The sequence below is a fragment of the Panthera leo genome, chromosome D4 (assembly GCF_018350215.1).
Source record: "Panthera leo isolate Ple1 chromosome D4, P.leo_Ple1_pat1.1, whole genome shotgun sequence".
Taxonomy (NCBI): domain Eukaryota; kingdom Metazoa; phylum Chordata; class Mammalia; order Carnivora; family Felidae; genus Panthera; species Panthera leo.
In genome coordinates, this window is record NC_056691.1 from 5410433 (window position 1) to 5429654 (window position 19222).

Here is a 19222-nt window from a genome sequence, read left to right on the forward strand (position 1 = left end):
CCATGTTGAGTTTCAGAGAACAGTGGGATGGAACCCCTTCCTTGGCTGTCAGTTGAATAATATTATAATTGTTTTTAACATCCAAGCGGCAAAGAATTTGCTCCTTTTTTGTCTGATACTGAGCTCCACTCAAGGATAGTTACTTACTCTTCTTGGATAGTAAGGACAGTTACTCTCCTCGGTTTGAACAGAGTGAGTAATTGATTGTGTTAGGGGCGTGCAAACCTCAGAGCTAGATTATCATACAGTGGTGCAGTCTGCGACTGGAGTGACGGCTTTGCCTGCCCCCAGCCGTCTGATCCCTCCTTCCTTGCCACAGCAGGTGTCTGTGGACTTTTCCCAGCCACCAGGACAGATAGGGTCAACGAACGAAGTGAACACCCCACACGCAACTTCCTGCCCTCAGTGACTCGAGCCTCTGAGAGGAGAGGTGAGGCACGTTCAGAAATGTCTGTGGTGCAAGGTAGAAAGTGTGAAGTTGACAAAGGAATGTTTTTAGAGACAATTTGGCTTTTGATCGACGATGGAAATATTGATTTAATAACTCGGCTGCATTATATAAAAAGCAATAATACAAAAGGAGAATAATAAATTTTATCATATAAAGTTTTATTTTCCCACAAGCTCATATACAGAGGACAATAGTGCAGAATCGAAGACGTTAATGTTTTTATTCGAGAATGGTATATTCAGGAGCATCTCTCTCAGGCTATAAAAATTAAACTTGAAACTCAGCAATGAAGTTTATTGCCTGAAGCAATTGAGTCTAATAAAATTATAAATATTCATTTCATCTGTACATAGAGCTGTGCATCTTGATCAAAGCCGAATAAAACTTTTCATGTTCTGGACAACTTTCAGGATGGCTTCTGCCCTGATTCTGCTGGCACTTTCAGAGCAGTGAGTAACTGCGGAGACACTGCTTTGTGTCCAGATTTGGAGAATATAAGCGGAGCTTCCCTTCATAAACTTACAGTGAAATAGACCAACAGATTGGTTAATAAAGAGCCGTTAATTTGCCAAAGAAAGTTGTCGCAAACTATGGCAAGCTATCTAGAACTTATATTTTGTTAGCTGTTTTGACTCAATGAGTTATCCATTCATTAAAAAAACTTCTGTGGTCCCTAATGCGCACTTGTCCCTCACAGGATATTTTGGATGTCTACCAACAAGACGTACAGATATATACACCTGCCCTTAATGCACTTGCAATATAATAGGGAATATAAACAACGGAATAGTGTTCATAACTAATCTAATTTATCGTTATTATTATTTACCCTAATGTGCTTTGGACAGAATAGTTCAGGATCACCTTCTAAATTAACAGGCTGTCCTTGTTCTTCTTAATTAGTGGTCTTCTTAATGGTGACCAATCAGGTTAAGTTTTCCCAGTTACTATAAAATAATTTTAGTATAGTCCTACTTTAAATGCAAATCATTAGATTTCTGATTTTCTGTCTGGTCTTGACTTGGATGTGGCCTATAGTCCCAAAGTAGGAGAGCTTTAAAATACAACAAACCAGTAAGGTGCCCTAGCATTGTTTTGCTAAGTTTTATTTCTCTAGAGATGTTTATATAAATGGTATTCTGTTGATTTTGTGTGTGTGCATAAAAAGAAACAATGACAAAATTCCCCAAATATCAAAACAAAAATCTGTTTTGAAGTATGCAGAATAAAGACGTGCCCTTTTATTTCCTCCTGGGAAAGAATACAATAGGTTGAATGTAGTTCAAATCAGTACAGTCGTGCAGATAAGCCTTAATGGGTCAATTTTCAGTGTGGGGAAAGGAAATCCATGAAGGATTATAAATTGAAATGGAGCTCCACATATGAGAATTGAGTAATAAATAATTTGTGGAAATTACCTACTGACATCTTCATGGATAGACTACTGTTTAGATATTATGTGACTTCTATGTGACTTATGTGACATGTATGCCTTTTCTATGCTCTGCCAAAGAATTTATCTCATTTAGAAAGAAAGACACAAAACGTTTATAAAATTTCAGGAGTATGCATATAAGTGCGAAGATCCTCAACAAAATATTAGGGAACCTAACTCAGTAACATAAAAAAAGTATTATATGCCATGATCAAGTAAGATTTATGCTAGGATTTTAAGGTTGGTTCAGCAGATAAAAATTAATCAATGTAATATGCCATGTTAGTAAAATAAAGGATGAAAACCACATGGTTACCTCAGTAGACACAGAAAAAGCATTTGGGAAAAAAAACCCAAAACTCCACCCTGCTTTCATAATAAAGAACATTGAACAAACTAGGAATAGAAAGAACCTTCCTCACATGAAAAAAGGCATCCACAAAAACCCCCAGCTGACATGACATCATACTCAATGGTAAGATAATGGAAGTCTTTCCCTAAGATCAGGAACAAAATGGGCATGTCCACTCTCACCGGTTTTGTTCAAGACTATAGAACTAGTTGGAGTGAGGGCTATTTCGCAAGGAAAAAAAAAAGTAAAAAGTATCCAGAATAAAAAGGAAGAAGTAAAACTATCTCTATTTGTAGAGAATGTGGTCTTGTAAGGAATCCAGGAGAAAAGCTATTGGAGCTAGTACACGGTTTGGGCAAGGATATAAGATCAATATACAGAAATTTATTTTATTTCTATATACTAGCAATGAACAATACGAAAATGAAAGGAAGAATGAAATGTAAATTCCATTTAAAATAGCATCAAAAAGAATAAAATACCTTGGGATAACTTTAACAAAAGAGGTGTAAGACACATGCTGGAAACTATGGGACTTTGTTGGAATGAATTATGGAAGACGTATGTAAACAGAAAGACATCCACGTTCATGGATTGGAAGACATACTGTTGCTAAGATGGCAGTGCTCCCCAGATTGACCTATGGATCCAACTGGATGGCCTTTTTGTAGAAACTGACAAGTTGCGATTTTTGTAGAAATTGACAAGTCCCAAAATGCCTATGGAAACGCAAAGGATTCCAAGTAGCCACAACAATCTTGAAAAGGAGAATTAAGTTGGAGGTCTCACTCTTGATTTTAAAACTTGGTACAAAGCCATGCTAATCAAAGCTGTGTGGTATTGGCATAAGGGCAAACCCATTGGCCAACGAAGTAGATTGAGAGTCAAGAAATAAATCGATTTATCACTAGTTGACTTAGACATTCATGCCAGGCCCATTCAATGGAGGGAGAATAGTCTCTTAAACAAATGGAACTGAGCCAACTGGATATCCACAGGCTAAAAAAACAATGTGGACCCCTACCTCACACCATTTACAAAAATTAACTCAAAAGGGATGGTAGGTCTCAATGTGGGGGATATAATTATAAAACTTTTAGACCAAACTATGGTTGTATATTTTTGTGACCTTGGGTTAGGCAGTGGTTCCTTAGATAAGGTTTTTCAAAAGCCTTGCATTAGGTCATGGTTTCTCAAGAGCACGAGCAACACACGAAAAACAGATAAGGTGGACCTCATCAAAATGAAAAACTTTGGTAATTCAAGTGGCACTTCCAAGAAAGTAAAAAGACCGTCCGCAAGACGAAGAAAAATATTTGCCGGTCATGTATCTGACAAGAAACTTTTGTACAGGACATATAGAGGACTCATCCAACTGAACAAAAAGACAAATAAGTCAGGTTAAAGTGGTAAATTTGGCAAGGGGATACTGGTAATGGTGTTACAGCTTTTGTAAATCACAAAACCCCACTGAATTGTGTACTTGAAAATGACGAATTTTATGGTATATGACCTGGATCTCAGTAATACGAAAAAAAATCTATTAGAGATTTCTCTCTTTTGCCAGTGCCTTTTTTCCATGCAGCTGGGAGAGTCGGAGTGATGAGCCATAACTGCACGTTTATTCTGAAGGGTGAAGGAGTTTATTTGAGAACAGGATGTGATGGGAGGTAGGGAGTAGAGAACTGGTAGGGGCCAGCGCCCGAGACTGCCGAGGTAGAGCAAAGCCACATCAGCGGTTCCTGCACAAGCCTAGTCATACTTTTGAAAAGGACTGAGAACTAAGGACAAAGATAGCAACCGGGCGGAGTTGTGACCGTATCCCCTTGTTAGGTAGACGAGTGGCAGAGACCGCTCACGTCATGACACGTGGAGGTGACGTTATTTACTAAAGACTGCTCTTCTAGTAAATACCTGCTGGCAATGCTTGTTCAAAGGGCCCGGGGTCCCAAATGACCCCGGATTTCTTCCCAGGCGTTGGCTGCCAGTGCTGGGATTCTTGGTGCATGGCGAGCATGTGTTTTGGGGAGGAGGGGGGTGTAATTAATTCACTTCTTTCTGACTCTGAAAATCACGTCCCTCCAGCCCTGAATTGTTGGAAGGACAGACTGGGAAAGTCTGTCTAGTCATCATCTTCTAATTATGTCATTTATTTAGAATAAAAAAAAAAGTTCACTCTGCCGTTTCATCAATTCCAAAATAAATAGCAGGTCGATTCAGGGGCACGGCTTTCATTCATTAGGTGTTTCTAACATTCATTCATGCTGTTGCGCGTACAAAGTTCATTCATTGTCTTTGCTGCGCCCTTTATTACATGAGTATCTCTCAATTGTTTTATTCTCATCTTGACGGGCAGCTGGGTTGTCTTTGGGGCTGTTAATCTCCTGTATCAACTTTATAGTTATGCCGCCTTTTATTATTATCTGTTACTCTTAGGATTAAATTGTGCATCCTTGATTTATCACACACTAAATTGTCACACTTGTCAAAATACATAAAAACTTCAGAACATTTTATTTCCTCCCCCACCCTCGTCGTCATGTGTTTTACGTTTGCGTGTTATTTTGTTCCGCAAGACATTACTATTGCTGTCGTTTAAAACAGTCAGTGTCCATTTCATTCTATCCACATTTTTACACTTTCGGATGTACGTCCTGGTTTCCTGCGATTCCTTGAACCACTCACTTTGTTTCCTGATTTTTCTTGCTGAGAGAGCCTCTGGGGATGCTCCTTCCACTGCTCCGGTGTTTCCTGCCGGAAGAACGTCCTGTGGATCTTTTGTTAAAATGCTTGTTCCTCACAAAAGCAGAAATCATCCCATATATTGGAATGCGCAGCCTTGGTAAATGTATCTTATGGGCAACACTGCCCACCATCTGAGACAGTTGAGAATGTTTATGTCCTGAATTATCGTAAACTTGATTGTAATTTTAAGATTTCCTACCATGGACGTTTTTTAAGAGGGGAAAAAAAAGATTTAATCTGTTTTTATTGAAAATGATTTAGGGTTCTACTCAAAATTACAAAGGAAGTGAACTTTATCCTCCTCTCTTGGCCCACTTTTTCTTAAACGTTTAACTCTGCTTCCTGGCCACACTCAAACCACATTCCCATCCCCTCGTGACCTAGTATGCACTTGATCTCTTACTTCCTGTTAGTATACCTGTGTCCTCCAGCGCGCGGAGCTGGTCAAACATAGTCACCCTGATACGCAAATTTCTTTTAAAATGTTTTTTTAATGTTTATTTATTGAGAGAGACAGGACAGAGACAGAGCGTGGGCAGGGGAGGGGCAGAGAGAGAGAGGGAGACACAGAATCCAAAGCAGGCTCCAGGTTCTGAGCTATTAGCACAGAGCCTTGCCCTGGGGCTCGAACCCACAATCCAGGAGATCATGACTTGAACTGAAGTCAGATGGTTGCTTAACCAATGAGCCACCCAGCCGCCCCTGATATGTGAATTTCTAATACCGCCTAACTATTCTCCTAAGGTTTCCCTCGTGTTTTTTTCTTTACATTTTAAAGGGAAGAAAACTTTTGAGCCAGAAGGAAGGGCCTCAGTCATGGAATTTCAGGAGTCAGCTCCTAGGGAAGATAGATTTGCACTCATTGTCTTCCTGAACACAGTTCTGTTAATTCTGATGCTGATATTGTGTGGACCTTGTTCTGGAAAATGGCAGCTTGGACCCGTAAACACTTGCTTCCGCTCCCAATTCATTGTGTCTGTGCCCTGAACAGAGGGACTGGAGGGCCAGCCCAGTTGCCAGGAGGGCCAGCCCAGTTGCCAGGAGGGGAGGTGCATGAGGGACCTGGGGTGGGGATTTGCCCTGTGGGCTGGAACAGAGCAGAGTCTCAGGGAGGGAGTGCGAAGCCTGCAGATCCTGGGCAGAGCTTGGCTTGGAGAGAACTCTGGACCTCCAAAGGGAAAGGAAGCTCAACACTGCTCAGCATGGTTGTGCTCAGGCTCAGTGTCCCTCCCTGAGCGGAGGATGGGCTGGCTGGTTGGGCCACATTCCTTCTGTCACTGGTGAGGGTGAGGGAGAGAGACTTCTTCCTACAACGTGGGCTACGTGTCAGAACAGGTGCATTATCCACATTGCCAGGACCCCCATATCATCATGTAAGGTCCCCAACCATGGAGTTCTGAAACTAGCAGACCAAGAAATAAATAAGTAAAAAAAAATAATAATAATAATAATAATAATAATAATAATAATAACGTCACCCCTTAGGGAGATGAGGAGGAGGATTAAAAACAACAAATAGAATTCCCACATCAAAACAGCTGCTAAAGAAGCCAGAAAATAACAAGGATGAAACTTGGGGCTCAAGGAAATTTGAGAAAAGTCACACATGCAGACACAGACGCTGGGGGTTAAAGTAAATATAACTTCGAGATTTCACTGGGTCATCTGAAGGAGAGGATCATCACTGATTATGGGTAAACAGTGACCTGGAATATATTGTAGGTGGAGTATCTCAAACCACAGAGCAAAAAAGCTTAAGAGAGAGAAATTAGAAGGGAAAAGAAGAGGAAATGTAACACGAATAACTAGAGATCCAGAAACAGAATTAGAAGCAAAGACAATAATTGTGCATTTAAAACAATTCTCTGAGTTGAAGGAAAACCTGAGTTGCAAATTGAAAGGACTCCTCAATCCTGATGAGAAAAGACCTACATCTGGGAAAACTTCTGAATTGCCAAACCACAGAGAAGAAAGCTTCCAAACTTTCTAGACAGAAGTTACTACAATGAAAAAATAATGATCATGGCATCAGCACCCAACTTCTCGTTTGTAACAGTGGGATTAAAAAAAAAAAAAAAACTCGACAGAATATCATTACACTGCTGAGGAATGAGCTGCCGCTTAAGCATCTGATATATAATGTATTTGACAAGGTTAAAAAAAGATATTTTGGATAACAAGGAAGGATTGAGATTAAATATTGACCATGCATCCCACCCGAGGAAAATACTGGAGAATTATTCCAGTCAAAAAGTGAATCACAACCATGGCCTCAGGATGGAAACGATGAAGGCAGTAGGGAACGGTGAGCAGTAAACCTTTTGACGTATATTGACATTAAACATGCAAACGTAATATGTGGGCACATAAATCCACCCACACGTGTCCATACCTACAACGCACATACATGGAGAAACATCAAAGACACAGTCTTGAAGAACATGAAAATATAGTGCACTATAATGTTCTGATGTTTCTTTCCTGAGTAGTAGGACTGCCTGCAGAAACGAAGGTCAGTTACCTTTGAAAACATACACGTCACAGAATTAGTCTAAAGAATTAAGGTCAATGTCGGCCCCTGATTTGTTCTCCTACCCTAGCCCGGTAGTGCTCGCGTCAGACTTTGACCAGTCTCTCTTTTTGCTCAACAGCCGAGACCTTTTTTTGGTCTGTATTTTTGTTTGTTTGTTTGTTTGTTTGTTTGGGGTTTGGGGGGGGGGGTGTTTGTTTGGTTTGGATTTTAGCATTGCAGAAGTCCTATGTTACTATCATGGTGTTTTCCCATTTTTTTCTTCTTGACATTCTCTCAAGTATATTCAAGTGAAGATGCCTTTCTTCAAGGAATATATATGGCCTGAATGCAAAAAAAAAAAAAAAAAAAAAGTTATCGCATCTTTAAAGAACTCTTTTAGTATAAAATAATCATTTAATTGAGTTGTCCCCAGCTCATTTTACTTCACTGTAAGAATCTACCTGAAATTCAGCATATGTAATGCTCCTTGATGCTTCTTCATATAATCAGCCTGGCCAAGATAGCAATATGTTTCAGAAAATTCTTTTTTTTTTTTTTTTGTGATTGTAACAATGTAAACATGTCCCTGATTTTAGTTGCTTGTAGAGGCCTTTTACACAGCACTTACTTGTGCAACTTTAAAATTACTGAACGAATTTTATAAGTCCAAGTAGCTCCCAATGAATTTATTCAAAGTTTCCCAAAGTTAGATCATTTTTCTTAAAGATATGACTCTTTTCCAAAGCTGAAGGAGCAAGGATACAAAAGATTGGACTTTCAGGAAGGACAGACTGAAAGTGAGATGTAGTTTAATGTAGGGAGATGTAGTTTAATGTAGTGAGATGAAGTTTAATAGGAAAAAAGGCGAGACGTGTGATGAGATTGAAGGAATCCATCCCCTGAGTTTGTAGGGGAGGCAAAACTTTACATCTCCCCTCTTAAGGTTTCTAGCTAAACCTGAGCATTAAATTGGCCTGAGGCAGATTAACAAGAGGAAAGCATGTAGATTTTTAAACATATATGGCGCCTCCGTAGGAAAATGAAGACCCAAAAAGCAGATAGTGTTTATATGTTAGATTGAACACAGGGTATAGTAATTGTGCATGAGTAATTAAATGTACGGGGGGGGGGGGAGCAAATGGGGGTAGGAGTTACTTTAACAAGGTTTGCGTGTACAGATTTCTCCAGCCTGACCCCCTTCTCACAGGGGACCCTCTTCCCCCTAAGAAAATAATAGTTCTTTATTTTTCACAGCACCTAGCATGTATGTATTAGATTATCCATATCCAATCAAAACTATTTATAGTTACTTATAGTATCAGGAAGTGGAGACAAAAGGGCAGTACCCCCTCAAAAACTCAAACTCCAAGGCAATAAAGATTGTCCTGTAAGGGTTTGCAACATCGAGATAGACTGGATCAGAGCTGAGATTCTCAGGGTGAAGTTAAAGACGGACTATTATGCCAATCCAAAAAACACTTCTAGAATGTATACATATATTCTATGGAAGGTATATGCATCTGTTAAAGGAGAAAGAGTAGTATAATGGCCCCCATTTACCTGTCCCTTAATGTGAATAATTACGAACATGTCCAAAAGATACTGACATAATAAAAGGGATAATACCCTATTGAAAAGGGGGTTACTATAACCAGCTCGGTTACAGGCCCCCCCCCCCAACTTGAGAGACCTTGGTTTACTAAGGTCTAGTGTTACTTTCTTTTTATTTTTTTATTAAAAAAAATTTTTTTTTAATGTTTATTTATCTGTGAGAGGAGCAGAGAGAGAGAGGGAGACACAGAATCCGAAGCAGGCTCCAGGCTCCGAGCTGTCAGCACAGAGCCTGGCTCTGGGCTCGAACTCACCAACCTCGAGATCATGAACTGAGCCGAAGTCGGACGCTCAACCGACTGAGCCACCCAGGCGCCCCTTTTACTAACTTTCAGTAGGAGTAAGAGCACTCATGGTAACCTCTGCAGATCCCTTGACGCAATGCCCAGCCTGCGGAAGCCAGTGCATAAGTTCTTGGTAGTTCATGGTTGTTAGGAAGTCAGCCAGCTCATTGACTGAAGCAGGGAGGCAGTGTGACAGCAGAGGCCACACGTCCTTACTAAGTTGAGGTGGCTTCCCCTGTGGGGTACACGGATGCCCCCCCCCCCGACTCACTGCGTTGAAACATTTGGAGTCTACACTTCATTGCCGCTGGTCAGGTTTGGTGGCCATTGAGCGAGAGCACTGAGGGCCTGACCATCGTCGAAGCGAAGGAATTGATGATGTCTCCTGAGGCAATCCCCCGCCAACCAACCTCCGTCAGAGTGGGGTGAGGGCCAGGAGAGGCAAGCCTCAACTTACGGAAAGGGGGCAGAGACCATCACTGGAAAGGGGGGAGCGGCAGTGGGGTGTGGGGTCCCCCCCGCCCCGTGGCGCCTGCGGTTAGCGGGGGACCTCTGTCAACAGTGAGCCAGACCTGAGTGCACCTGGGGAGATCAGAGCTGCGGTAAGGACTCCCCCAGAGCACCGCCGTCCCCAAGCTCCGGAGACCTTTCCCTGGGACCGCCTCGGGCCGCGGGCACTGGCTCTGGCTGCCTCTTCCTAAGCAGGGAGGGACAGGGGATCCGGGGGGAGGGTGCTGCGGCCGCGCCCTAACGCGTGCCCCGCTTCTTTGCCCGCAGAGCCCCCCGGCGCGGACCCGGACACGCTGCGGGCCGGCGCGCGCGGCTTCACCGGCTGCCTCTCGGCGGTGCGCTTCGGCCCCGCCGCCCCGCTCAAGGCCGCGCTGCGCCCCGGGGGCCCCGCCCCGGTCACCGTGCGCGGCCACGTGGCCGCCGCGGCCCGCTGCGCGGAGGGGGCGGGGCCCGGAGCCCCGGCGCGGGAGGCCACCCGCCCGCTGGCAGGTGGCGCAGGTGCGTTGGCCCCCTCCGCCCCGTCCCTCCCCGGAACTTTCCGGAGCCCGCCGCGGGCTGGGCTGGGCCGGCCCCGCTCGGGCGCGGGGTTCGCGCGCGTTTCTGGCACACGGTGGCCCGCTCTTCTGCCCGCGTGACGCTCGCGCGCGTCTCCGAAGGCCCCCTTCCCTCTCGCCTCTGTCATTCTCCCTTTTTCTACCGTAGGTGGCTCTGGACCAACGGACGGGGGACAGCCCTTAGTTACTGCTGACGGAAGTGACTCGGCCGTCATCGGAGGTAACAGGGCTGTGAATGACCCGGGCCCTGGCGTTGTTGTCACCGTTGGCCGGATCCAAAAAGCGTCTGTGGGGATCCGCGCTGTTGTTCCGGGTCGATGCGGGACGCAGGACACTGGCCGATGGTCCCCGTGTGACCGCCCCGAAGGCAGCCCCTGGAGGCTGTTAGTTCAAGGCCCCGGTGGCTCCACGGAGACGCTTTTTGAATAGTTGCCAGGCTGCAGAATAATAAGGTTTTTCATTTGAAAGTAGCCACTGATATTTCTCAGGATATGTTTGCTTCAGACGCATTCACCTTTACTTCTCCGATTCAAAGTAGCCACGGACCTCTCAGTCCATTAGCCCCAAAACATTTAAAAAATACTATGAAAAGTAGGGGCGCCTGAGTTGGCCCAGTTAAGCGTCAGACTTTGGCTCAGGTCATCATCTCACGGTTCGAGAGTTCGAGTCCCACGTGGGGCTCCGTGCTAACAGCTCACAGCCTGGAACCTGCTTTGGATTCTGTGTCTCCCCCTCCCTCAGCCCCTTCCCTGCTTGCACTTTGTCTCTCTCTCTCTCTCAAAAATAAATAAGCCTTTAAAAAAAGTTTTTTTTTTAAATAATATTAAAAGTAAAACATACATTGGGGAAAACACCTAAACTAGGCAAATTGTCATTTTCCTAAACATAAAGGTAGACAAGGTAAAGAGTTTTCTTCGAAAAATTTTTTTTAAAGTTGGTTTTTGAGAGAGAAAGAGAGAGGGGCACAGAGTGCAAGCGGGGGAGGGGCAGAGAGAGCGGGGGCCACAGAATCGGAAGCAGGCTCCAGGCTCCAAGCCGGCAGCACAGAGCCGGATGCGGGGCTCGAACTCACCAACCATGAGATCATGACGTGAGCTCAAGTTGGATACCTAAGGGACTGAGCCACCCAGGAGCCCCCTAACATAAAGATTTTTGTAAGCATAAATATGTAAAACTGTTTCTGGTGTCAGTCTTATCTTAGATTTATATACACTTCTATTTATAAATATAATTACTTATATATTTACGTAACATATATATTTTTAGTGTCACATGTATTCTATAAATGTGACACAAAAACTGGGTGTAATATAGCTCTTTCAAGCAAAGCCTGATAGCTAAACTATATGTATATTCAAATATATATTCCCATTACATAGGAACTCCTGTGTAATGGGAATATATATTTATAGGAATATAAAATACTTCTGTTTTGTACGTTTAATATATTTGAAGAAGTAGAAGTAATTGCATCTTAAATACCTCCCAACGTATTCTCTGAAACAGGATTTATGCAGGTCTCATTTAAAGAATGAATAATCAAGTCTCCCTCCTTATCATTCAAGAAACATGCAAATGTATTTACTTAGATTACCGCGATGTGTCCATTGCATAGTCAGCTGGGTAAGGAGGAAGGGCACTGCTGGTCATTCCCTTGCTGTTCCAGAGAAGGGACTTAGTCCCAGAGCCGGGTGACCCCACTGGCAGTCCGCTCTTCAGGCGGGGTGCGCACCAGGTCAGATCGAATCTGTTCATTTCGCTTCCGTTCATAAAAGACACCAAGCTTCTCCAGACCGTGAGCAAAGTGTTCAGACATTTTCAAGTGCCGACCAAATCTATGTAAGAAAGTTAATATTCCCTTTCTTCTCTCAACCATTTCTATTTTTGTGATGAGTGAAGTAGGTGAGGCCCCGCCCCGATTTCACACCTCCAAGAACAAATAAAAAGCAAATGTGTTACTTATAATGTGTATCTAAAAAGAATACTTTTGTGTTAAATTTTAAATCAAAACTCAATCCTCAGCCGTTCTCATTTATTTTTAATGAGGGGACTTCACTAGAAAGCAAAAGCTAATTGAAAATAAATCAAGAGTGATTAATGTTTTCCAAATAGGAATCACAGTCCAAAACGGTGCAAAATATCGCGGTTAGTGCCTTTATTAGACCAACGAAAGTAGTCAAATTGATGACAGGACAGATGTGGTCTTTGGCGCTTTATCGCGTTTGTTTAAATATCATTGACAAGATGTACGGAGTAAGTTGCACCAGTATTATTCCCCTGAGAGGTCCTAGTTGGCTCCTGATAGGTGGGTTCTGCCTTGTGCGTTATCGTTTTATCCTCTTGCAAGCAAAGAGAACAATATAGGAGAGAAGTAATCTCAATAACATTCAAACCTGGTAAACCAGAGATCGCGGAGGGTTTCTTGCCAAGGGACCCATATTGTAGCTGGGCAGAAAGGGACAGACGTGTCGGTGGATGGGGGGCGGGCAGATCTGAGTGCTTGTCACAGACACATTTACCCCAGAATTGCTGAAGGGAAGGTTATGGAATGCGTCTGATGCATTATTCAAGTTATCTCCATCTTCAGAGAGTGGCCGAGGACAGAGGTGGTTCTAAGACCCCACCCAAACTCACAAAACAAACAAGCTAGTGATCAGTTACATACATAACAGCCTGGATGTTTCCGTATAATGGTGACAGTAATTGTATAATCAAGTGGCCCAATCGCTGTTACCGAGAGTTACTGTCTGTGACTCTAAAATTGGATATGATCTAGCTCTTTAAAGCAAAGTCCTATAAGTAAACATAACAACAATTAAAGCAGCTCTACTGTTTGTTCTCATGTGAGATGTAAGTTTGAGAGTGATGTTTATTCTACCTATTGATATTTAAGAATATTCAAAAAATCATGAATATGCTACCCGTCTCAGGGAAGGAAGGGTCTGGGTTCCTGAGAGGATGTGTTCAGGAATCCCTGTGACCTAATATACCCAACCAATTTTGAGGTTGTTGGATCCCATTATGCTTTCTTTTTTTTTAATTTTTATTTATTTTTGAGAGAGAGAGTGCGAGCGGGGGAGGGGCAGAGAGAGAGAGGGAAAGAAATTCCCAAGGAGGCTCCACACTGTCAGCATGGAGCCCGATGTGGGGCTCGAACCCACAAACCGCGAGATCATGACCTGAGCCGAGGTTGGACGTTCAACCGGCTGAGCCACCCAGGCGCCTCTCCGTCACGCTTCTTTATGTCTGTCCCAGAGTATAATGAAGAATCTTCCTTTTTATAATACACATTTTGATTCACATAACAAAACAATAACGTGTTTTCTAGCATTTGCTAATTAGAATACTAATGCCTGTGTGAGTTGTCTTAAAAGCATATTGACTAGTGAATGCTTTTTAAAAAATGGTTTTTGCCTCTTTGTTTTGGTCTAGATTGGACATGCATTCTTCGCTACTATGATAGCTTGAGCGAACACTTCTAGACCTCATTTGAACACCCCACCCCTGGCAGCGCTTTAAAATAGTCTGAGGAACTTTTAAGACAACTCTGATGTCCCAGCCTCGTACCCAAAGATTCTGAGCTGTTGTCCGCTATGCACCCAAAGTTGCGAACCACTGGCGTAGCGAACGTTTTCGGTACTTCGGGCATTTCCAACGGGAGATCTCAAATAATCTACTTTCCACAGAGTTGGATGGTCTCAATATCTCCAAAGTTTAACACAATGGCACAGTGATTATCTCTTGCTGCGTGATAGATTGCCACTGCTTAAGGCTGAACCCAACCCACTTTGATTATTTCACGGTTTCTGTGGGTTAGGAGTCGGGGCACAGCTTAGCCGGGTCCTCCGCCGAGGGTCGCATGAGGCTGTGATCGAGGTGTCCACCCGGACCGGAGTCTCATCTGGAGATTCCTCCGGGGAGGGAGTCCCGTCATCACCAGCATGCTTGTTAGCAGCACTGAGTGGCTTGTAGCCGTAGGACTGAGAGCGTCTGCATTTCTGCCGGCTGCTGACCAGAGCCTGACCTCAGCCCCTGGAGCCTTCCCTGCAAGTTCCCCACCGTGTAAGGTTTCCTACCCTGACCGTTCACTGCCTCACGGCCGGCAGGAAGAGGGACGGACAGTCCCATAAGACAGGGGCTACAGCCTTATGTAACAGAATCCCATAATCAGGTACAGCGTATCACCTTTGTTCCATTTTGTTGGGTAGAAACAAGTCACAGGCCCTACCCACAAACAGTGGAAGGCGGTCACACAAAGGCATGGACCCCAGCAGCGGACATCACTTAAGACTCTTCTAGCCTCGTAGAAACAAGCGTATGCACACCGCAGATGTGTGAGTCAGCAGTATCTCAGCAGCAAGTTTTCCTTAAAATACGTAACACCATCAGGGCACCCGGGTGGCTCGGTTGGGCGTCCAACTTCAGTTTAGGTCATGATCGCATGGGTCGTGGGTTTGAGCCCCGCGTCAGGCTCTGCGCTGGCAGCTCGGAGCCCGCTTCAGATTCTGTGTCTCGCTCTCTCTCTCTCTGTCTCTGCCCCTCCCCCACTCGCGCTCTGTCTCTGTCTCTCTCTCAAAAAAATAAACATTAATAAAAAATAAATTAAGGAAAAACACACGTAAGCATTTAACTACTCTATGACAGGTCTATACTGCCTATCCTTTTAAAATAATTAAATTATGGGGCGCCTGGGTGGCTCAGTCGGTTAAGCGTCCGACTTCGGCTCAGGTCATGATCTCGCGGCCCGTGAGTTCGAGCCCCGCGTCGGGCTCTGGGCTGACGGCTCAGAGCCTGGAGCCTGCTTCCGATTCTGTGTCTCCCTCTCTCTGACCCTCCCCCGTTCATGCTCTGTCTCTCTCTGTCTCAAAAATAAATAAACGTTAAAAAAAAATTAAAAAAAAATAATAATAATTAAATTATTAACATGAAATGAGGGCGTGACCACGTTGTAGTTCTGAAGGTAAGCGTGAGGGCATTAACTGAAAGTGATGCTGATCGATCTTTAGGACGAGGGCATAAAACTGCTGTAGCTAAAGGATGTATGGACTTAGAAGTAAACTCAGTGTTATAGTACCATTTGGTTTCCAGTTTTCTGGTGAGATATACATATATATATATATATATATATATATATATATATATATATATATGATGTAACATATATGATGTAATATATATATGATGTAATTGATACATAGAGAGATGATGTAAATGAAGCTCTATACTATACATATTATAGTAGATTATGAAGCTTATATTCTGACTATGTTGTTCCTTTCTCTCCTCTCACTAGGTGTGATAGCCGTTGTGATATTTATCTTGCTCTGCATCACTGCCATAGCGATACGCATTTACCAACAGAGATGGTTGTACCACAAAAATGAATCGAATATTCCAAAACACGGAGACAATGCCGAGACGGCTCTGAGAAGTGAGCTCAATCTGCAAAGTACAGTCAGTGAAAGCCAGAAGGAGTATTTCTTCTGATGGGCAGTAGAGGCTCACTCATGCATGGCCCTGGTGACGCGACTTTCGGGCTGAGCCAGGGGCTCCCAGTGGATGACGCCCCCTCTCGTCCTCTTGGGACAGACGGTGGCCGTGGGGCGCCGTCAGCTTGCTCGTGTGTGGCCCCAGGAGGCCCTGCTCAGCGCCGCTTCATGATCTATTGATGTAAAAGTGACTTCGGTGTGCTCATTAATCACTGTGTGGCAGTTTCTGACTGTTCTGACCTGATCTTTGAAAATTCAAATGTATTTTGCATAATGACTCTGGGTGTTAAGCGAGGGCAAGGATTTGAGCTGTGGCTCTACTCGCTTAAGACGGGGACACAGACGTTTATAAAAGTCAGAGTTGGACTCTGATGTGCGTTGTGTGGAGGTCTGTATTTTGCTTCCCTTATCGATCACCTGCTGACACTCGTAAAGCAGGAAGTGTTTCTCAGATGGTGTTCGAGTGGTTTCCATCTTCCTGCACACCAGAGCCTGGTAGCCAAAAATGCATTCGAGACTTGGAAAAGAACATTTTTTGGCTGCTTGTTTTTACTATTTGTCTCTTTTAAGTCAGTTTGCATACGTTTTAGTGACGAAGTGCATCTTGAATGTCAGCTACGAAATTCTAGTTATTCTGTTCATTTATGGAACAGAAAAATGCATAGGTAGCAAAGTGTGTAAAGCATTCTGATCTGCAATATTTGCTTCTTTTATTCTGTAACTGCTCATTTTAATCTTTGTAAATTATGATAAAGATCACCTCATGATCTCCCCCAAAACATCTATTTTCTAACTAAACCTGTGCCCAGGTATGAACTCTATATTTAACACTGCAAATGTATCCTTCATCCATTCCATTTAAATGAAATATAATCTTGAATTTATTTCCTTCAAATGTGGGGTGATTAGGTCACTATTATTTGTTGTCCTGCGGTTCCCTTTTTTCTGAGGTTGTCACAACAATCTGGTTTCTTACGACTGTCTTTTCATTTACTAGGGAAGAGTCACAATTTGGAACTAAAGCTCTCCATTTCTTTTTCTAAATCCCGAACTGATCCAGGCAAACCATTCCCCGAAGGTGGAAGGATGCTTTTGCGAAGGGAGGGCGTGGGCTGTAGGATCTGAGTTAAATCTGTCGTTCCACTCAAGCATCTGGGATCTCGGAGTCCGCTTCCGTTAGAGCCCCCCAAATCGGCCAGCTCATTTCATAGTAGGGTATATTTGCATCCGAGGGGAGCAAAGAACGTACATCAACCGCGGGAATCGTGCCAGGAACTCCTTTCGCGGCAGGGGTCACGAGATGACGGTGTGCAGCCCACCATTTGCACCCAACAGCCAGTTACGCAAATGATGTGTCGCCCTCTTCGGATGCCACCTGGCCACGTGCCTGCTGGGAATCAGATTGCTCCCTTTGACCCCAACGGGACCACCTGGAACTATACACATTTAGCCTTGCTATTACCTGTGAGTGCACACCTACTTTTCTGTGATTTTTTTTTTTTTAAAGAATAGAAACAGCCTCTATACTAAGTCTTTTCTCAAGAAAACCCCTTTTTTTGTTTCTTAGGGTTTCATATTAGTTTTCTACGAGGTGTAACAAACCACCACAATGTAGTGGTTTAACGCGACACACGTTTAGCGTCTCACTGTTTCCGAGGATCAGGAGGTAGGCATGGGTTTACTGTTTCCTAAGAAGCTGTAATGAAGTGTCAGCCCGGGCTGTGTTCTCATCTGGAGACTCAGCTAGGGCGTCCTCGTTCTTAACGGTTATTGACGACATTCCGTTCCGTACTTCTGGAAGATTCACGGAAGCCTGCTTCTGTTCAGGGCTAGCAAGAGAGAGCGCTACTCTAGTGCAAGTCTGCAAATACGAGGGAGTTTTATGGAACATAAAGTGATGATGGGAGTGACAGCCCATCTCCTTTGCCAAATTCTGTTGGTTGAAAGCAAGTCACAGGTCTTGCCCACGCTCAAGAGGAGGGGTTTACATAAGGACTGGTAACTGCCAGGCTGAGATCATGGGGTCCCTTTAAAGTCACTCTCTACACTACTGTATCTTTATTGAAGTTTCTTTAAGTGAGTGATGAAGAATTTTCGGGATCTCAACATAGTAATGCATGAGAAACCTACGTGGTGAATGGTATGCGTACTTTTCACCCAAAAGGTCTGCGCAGGTCGGGGAAGGATTCAACGCAAAATCATGGGCCCTGTTGCTTCTGCGGAATGCATAGTTGAATGTGAACATCCTGAAATCGTTGCAACTTTAACAGATGATCATGTTGAGTTCCAAGAGAATTCATCACTTTGGTAGCTGGAATTTTACAGATTTATAGATAGGGCAATCCGTTGTACTCTGCTCTCTTTTTAAAAGAGAAAACAAAATGTTTCTACCAAATTGCGGTGATGTATAATCCACTTAACCGATTTGTAAACGTCAACCTGCTTATTTGTTAATAAAATAACGTTTTTGAATTAAATTAGGAAAATATTTTTAAGAGAAATTGACTGGAATTTGAATTGTGAATTATATTGTTTTTTCCCCTAATCTATTAAAAAAAATGAGCAAATGTCTCCATTCTGTAATGGTGTGTGTGCTACGTTACCCGTACTGTCTACAGAGAGAACACTGTGGTATGTTAATATTATTTGTGATGGTATTTAAATGATCAAACACAAAGTAAAACACAAAGTACCTAATAGGTACTGATTATTACAAGCTAAAATACCCGTGAAGGTAGAAGTCTAAACCTTTGCCAGAGAACAATAATTTAACAACCAGTAAGTTCTTTGTTGAGTTGAATGTTTACGATACACTCAAAACTGGCTAAACATGATTTTCCCCAGAGTTGGGTTTCTAGAGCACTCTAAATATACAAATTCCAGTTGCAAATAACATCCTGCTATGAAATAAATGTTGAAAGATCATAATTCCTCAAGACTTATTTCCCAGTAGAAAAGGAAAATAGTTGGGAGTTAACACTTGTTATTGGGACTGGCATTTGAGAACTTCTGTTCGCTCCATTATTAAGTGAAGACCCCCCCCCCCCCCCCGCTTCATTCCCTCCCCAGTATTATTTAACAATGTCGAAAAACCTATCAGGGCATTCTGTTTGTCTAGAATAATCACTGCTTCGGGAACTTTTTCACTTTCTTTCCTGTAGCACATCTGATAGGTAGTTGTTTTCAACGGGCTTTCTGAAAATAAACTGTTAAGTCCATGGCTCTTGCCTTGAAGGAGGACAAATATGATTGCAGCGTTTTCCATATCGAGTATACAGT

At 43.3% G+C, this 19222-nt stretch overlaps 1 protein-coding gene across 1 annotated transcript in view; it reads left to right on the forward strand.

Moving 5' to 3' along the window:
• Positions 1 to 18494, forward strand: part of LOC122205133 (contactin-associated protein-like 3) — a 193266-nt gene extending 174772 nt beyond the window's left edge. Inside the window, exons 22-24 of the mRNA XM_042913253.1 lie at positions 10168 to 10398; positions 10603 to 10674; positions 15748 to 18494. Coding sequence (XP_042769187.1) covers positions 10168 to 10398; positions 10603 to 10674; positions 15748 to 15941 — 497 coding nt within the window. The 3' untranslated portion in view covers positions 15942 to 18494. The remainder of the gene's footprint in view (positions 1 to 10167; positions 10399 to 10602; positions 10675 to 15747) is intronic.
• The last annotated feature ends 728 nt before the right edge of the window (positions 18495 to 19222 follow it).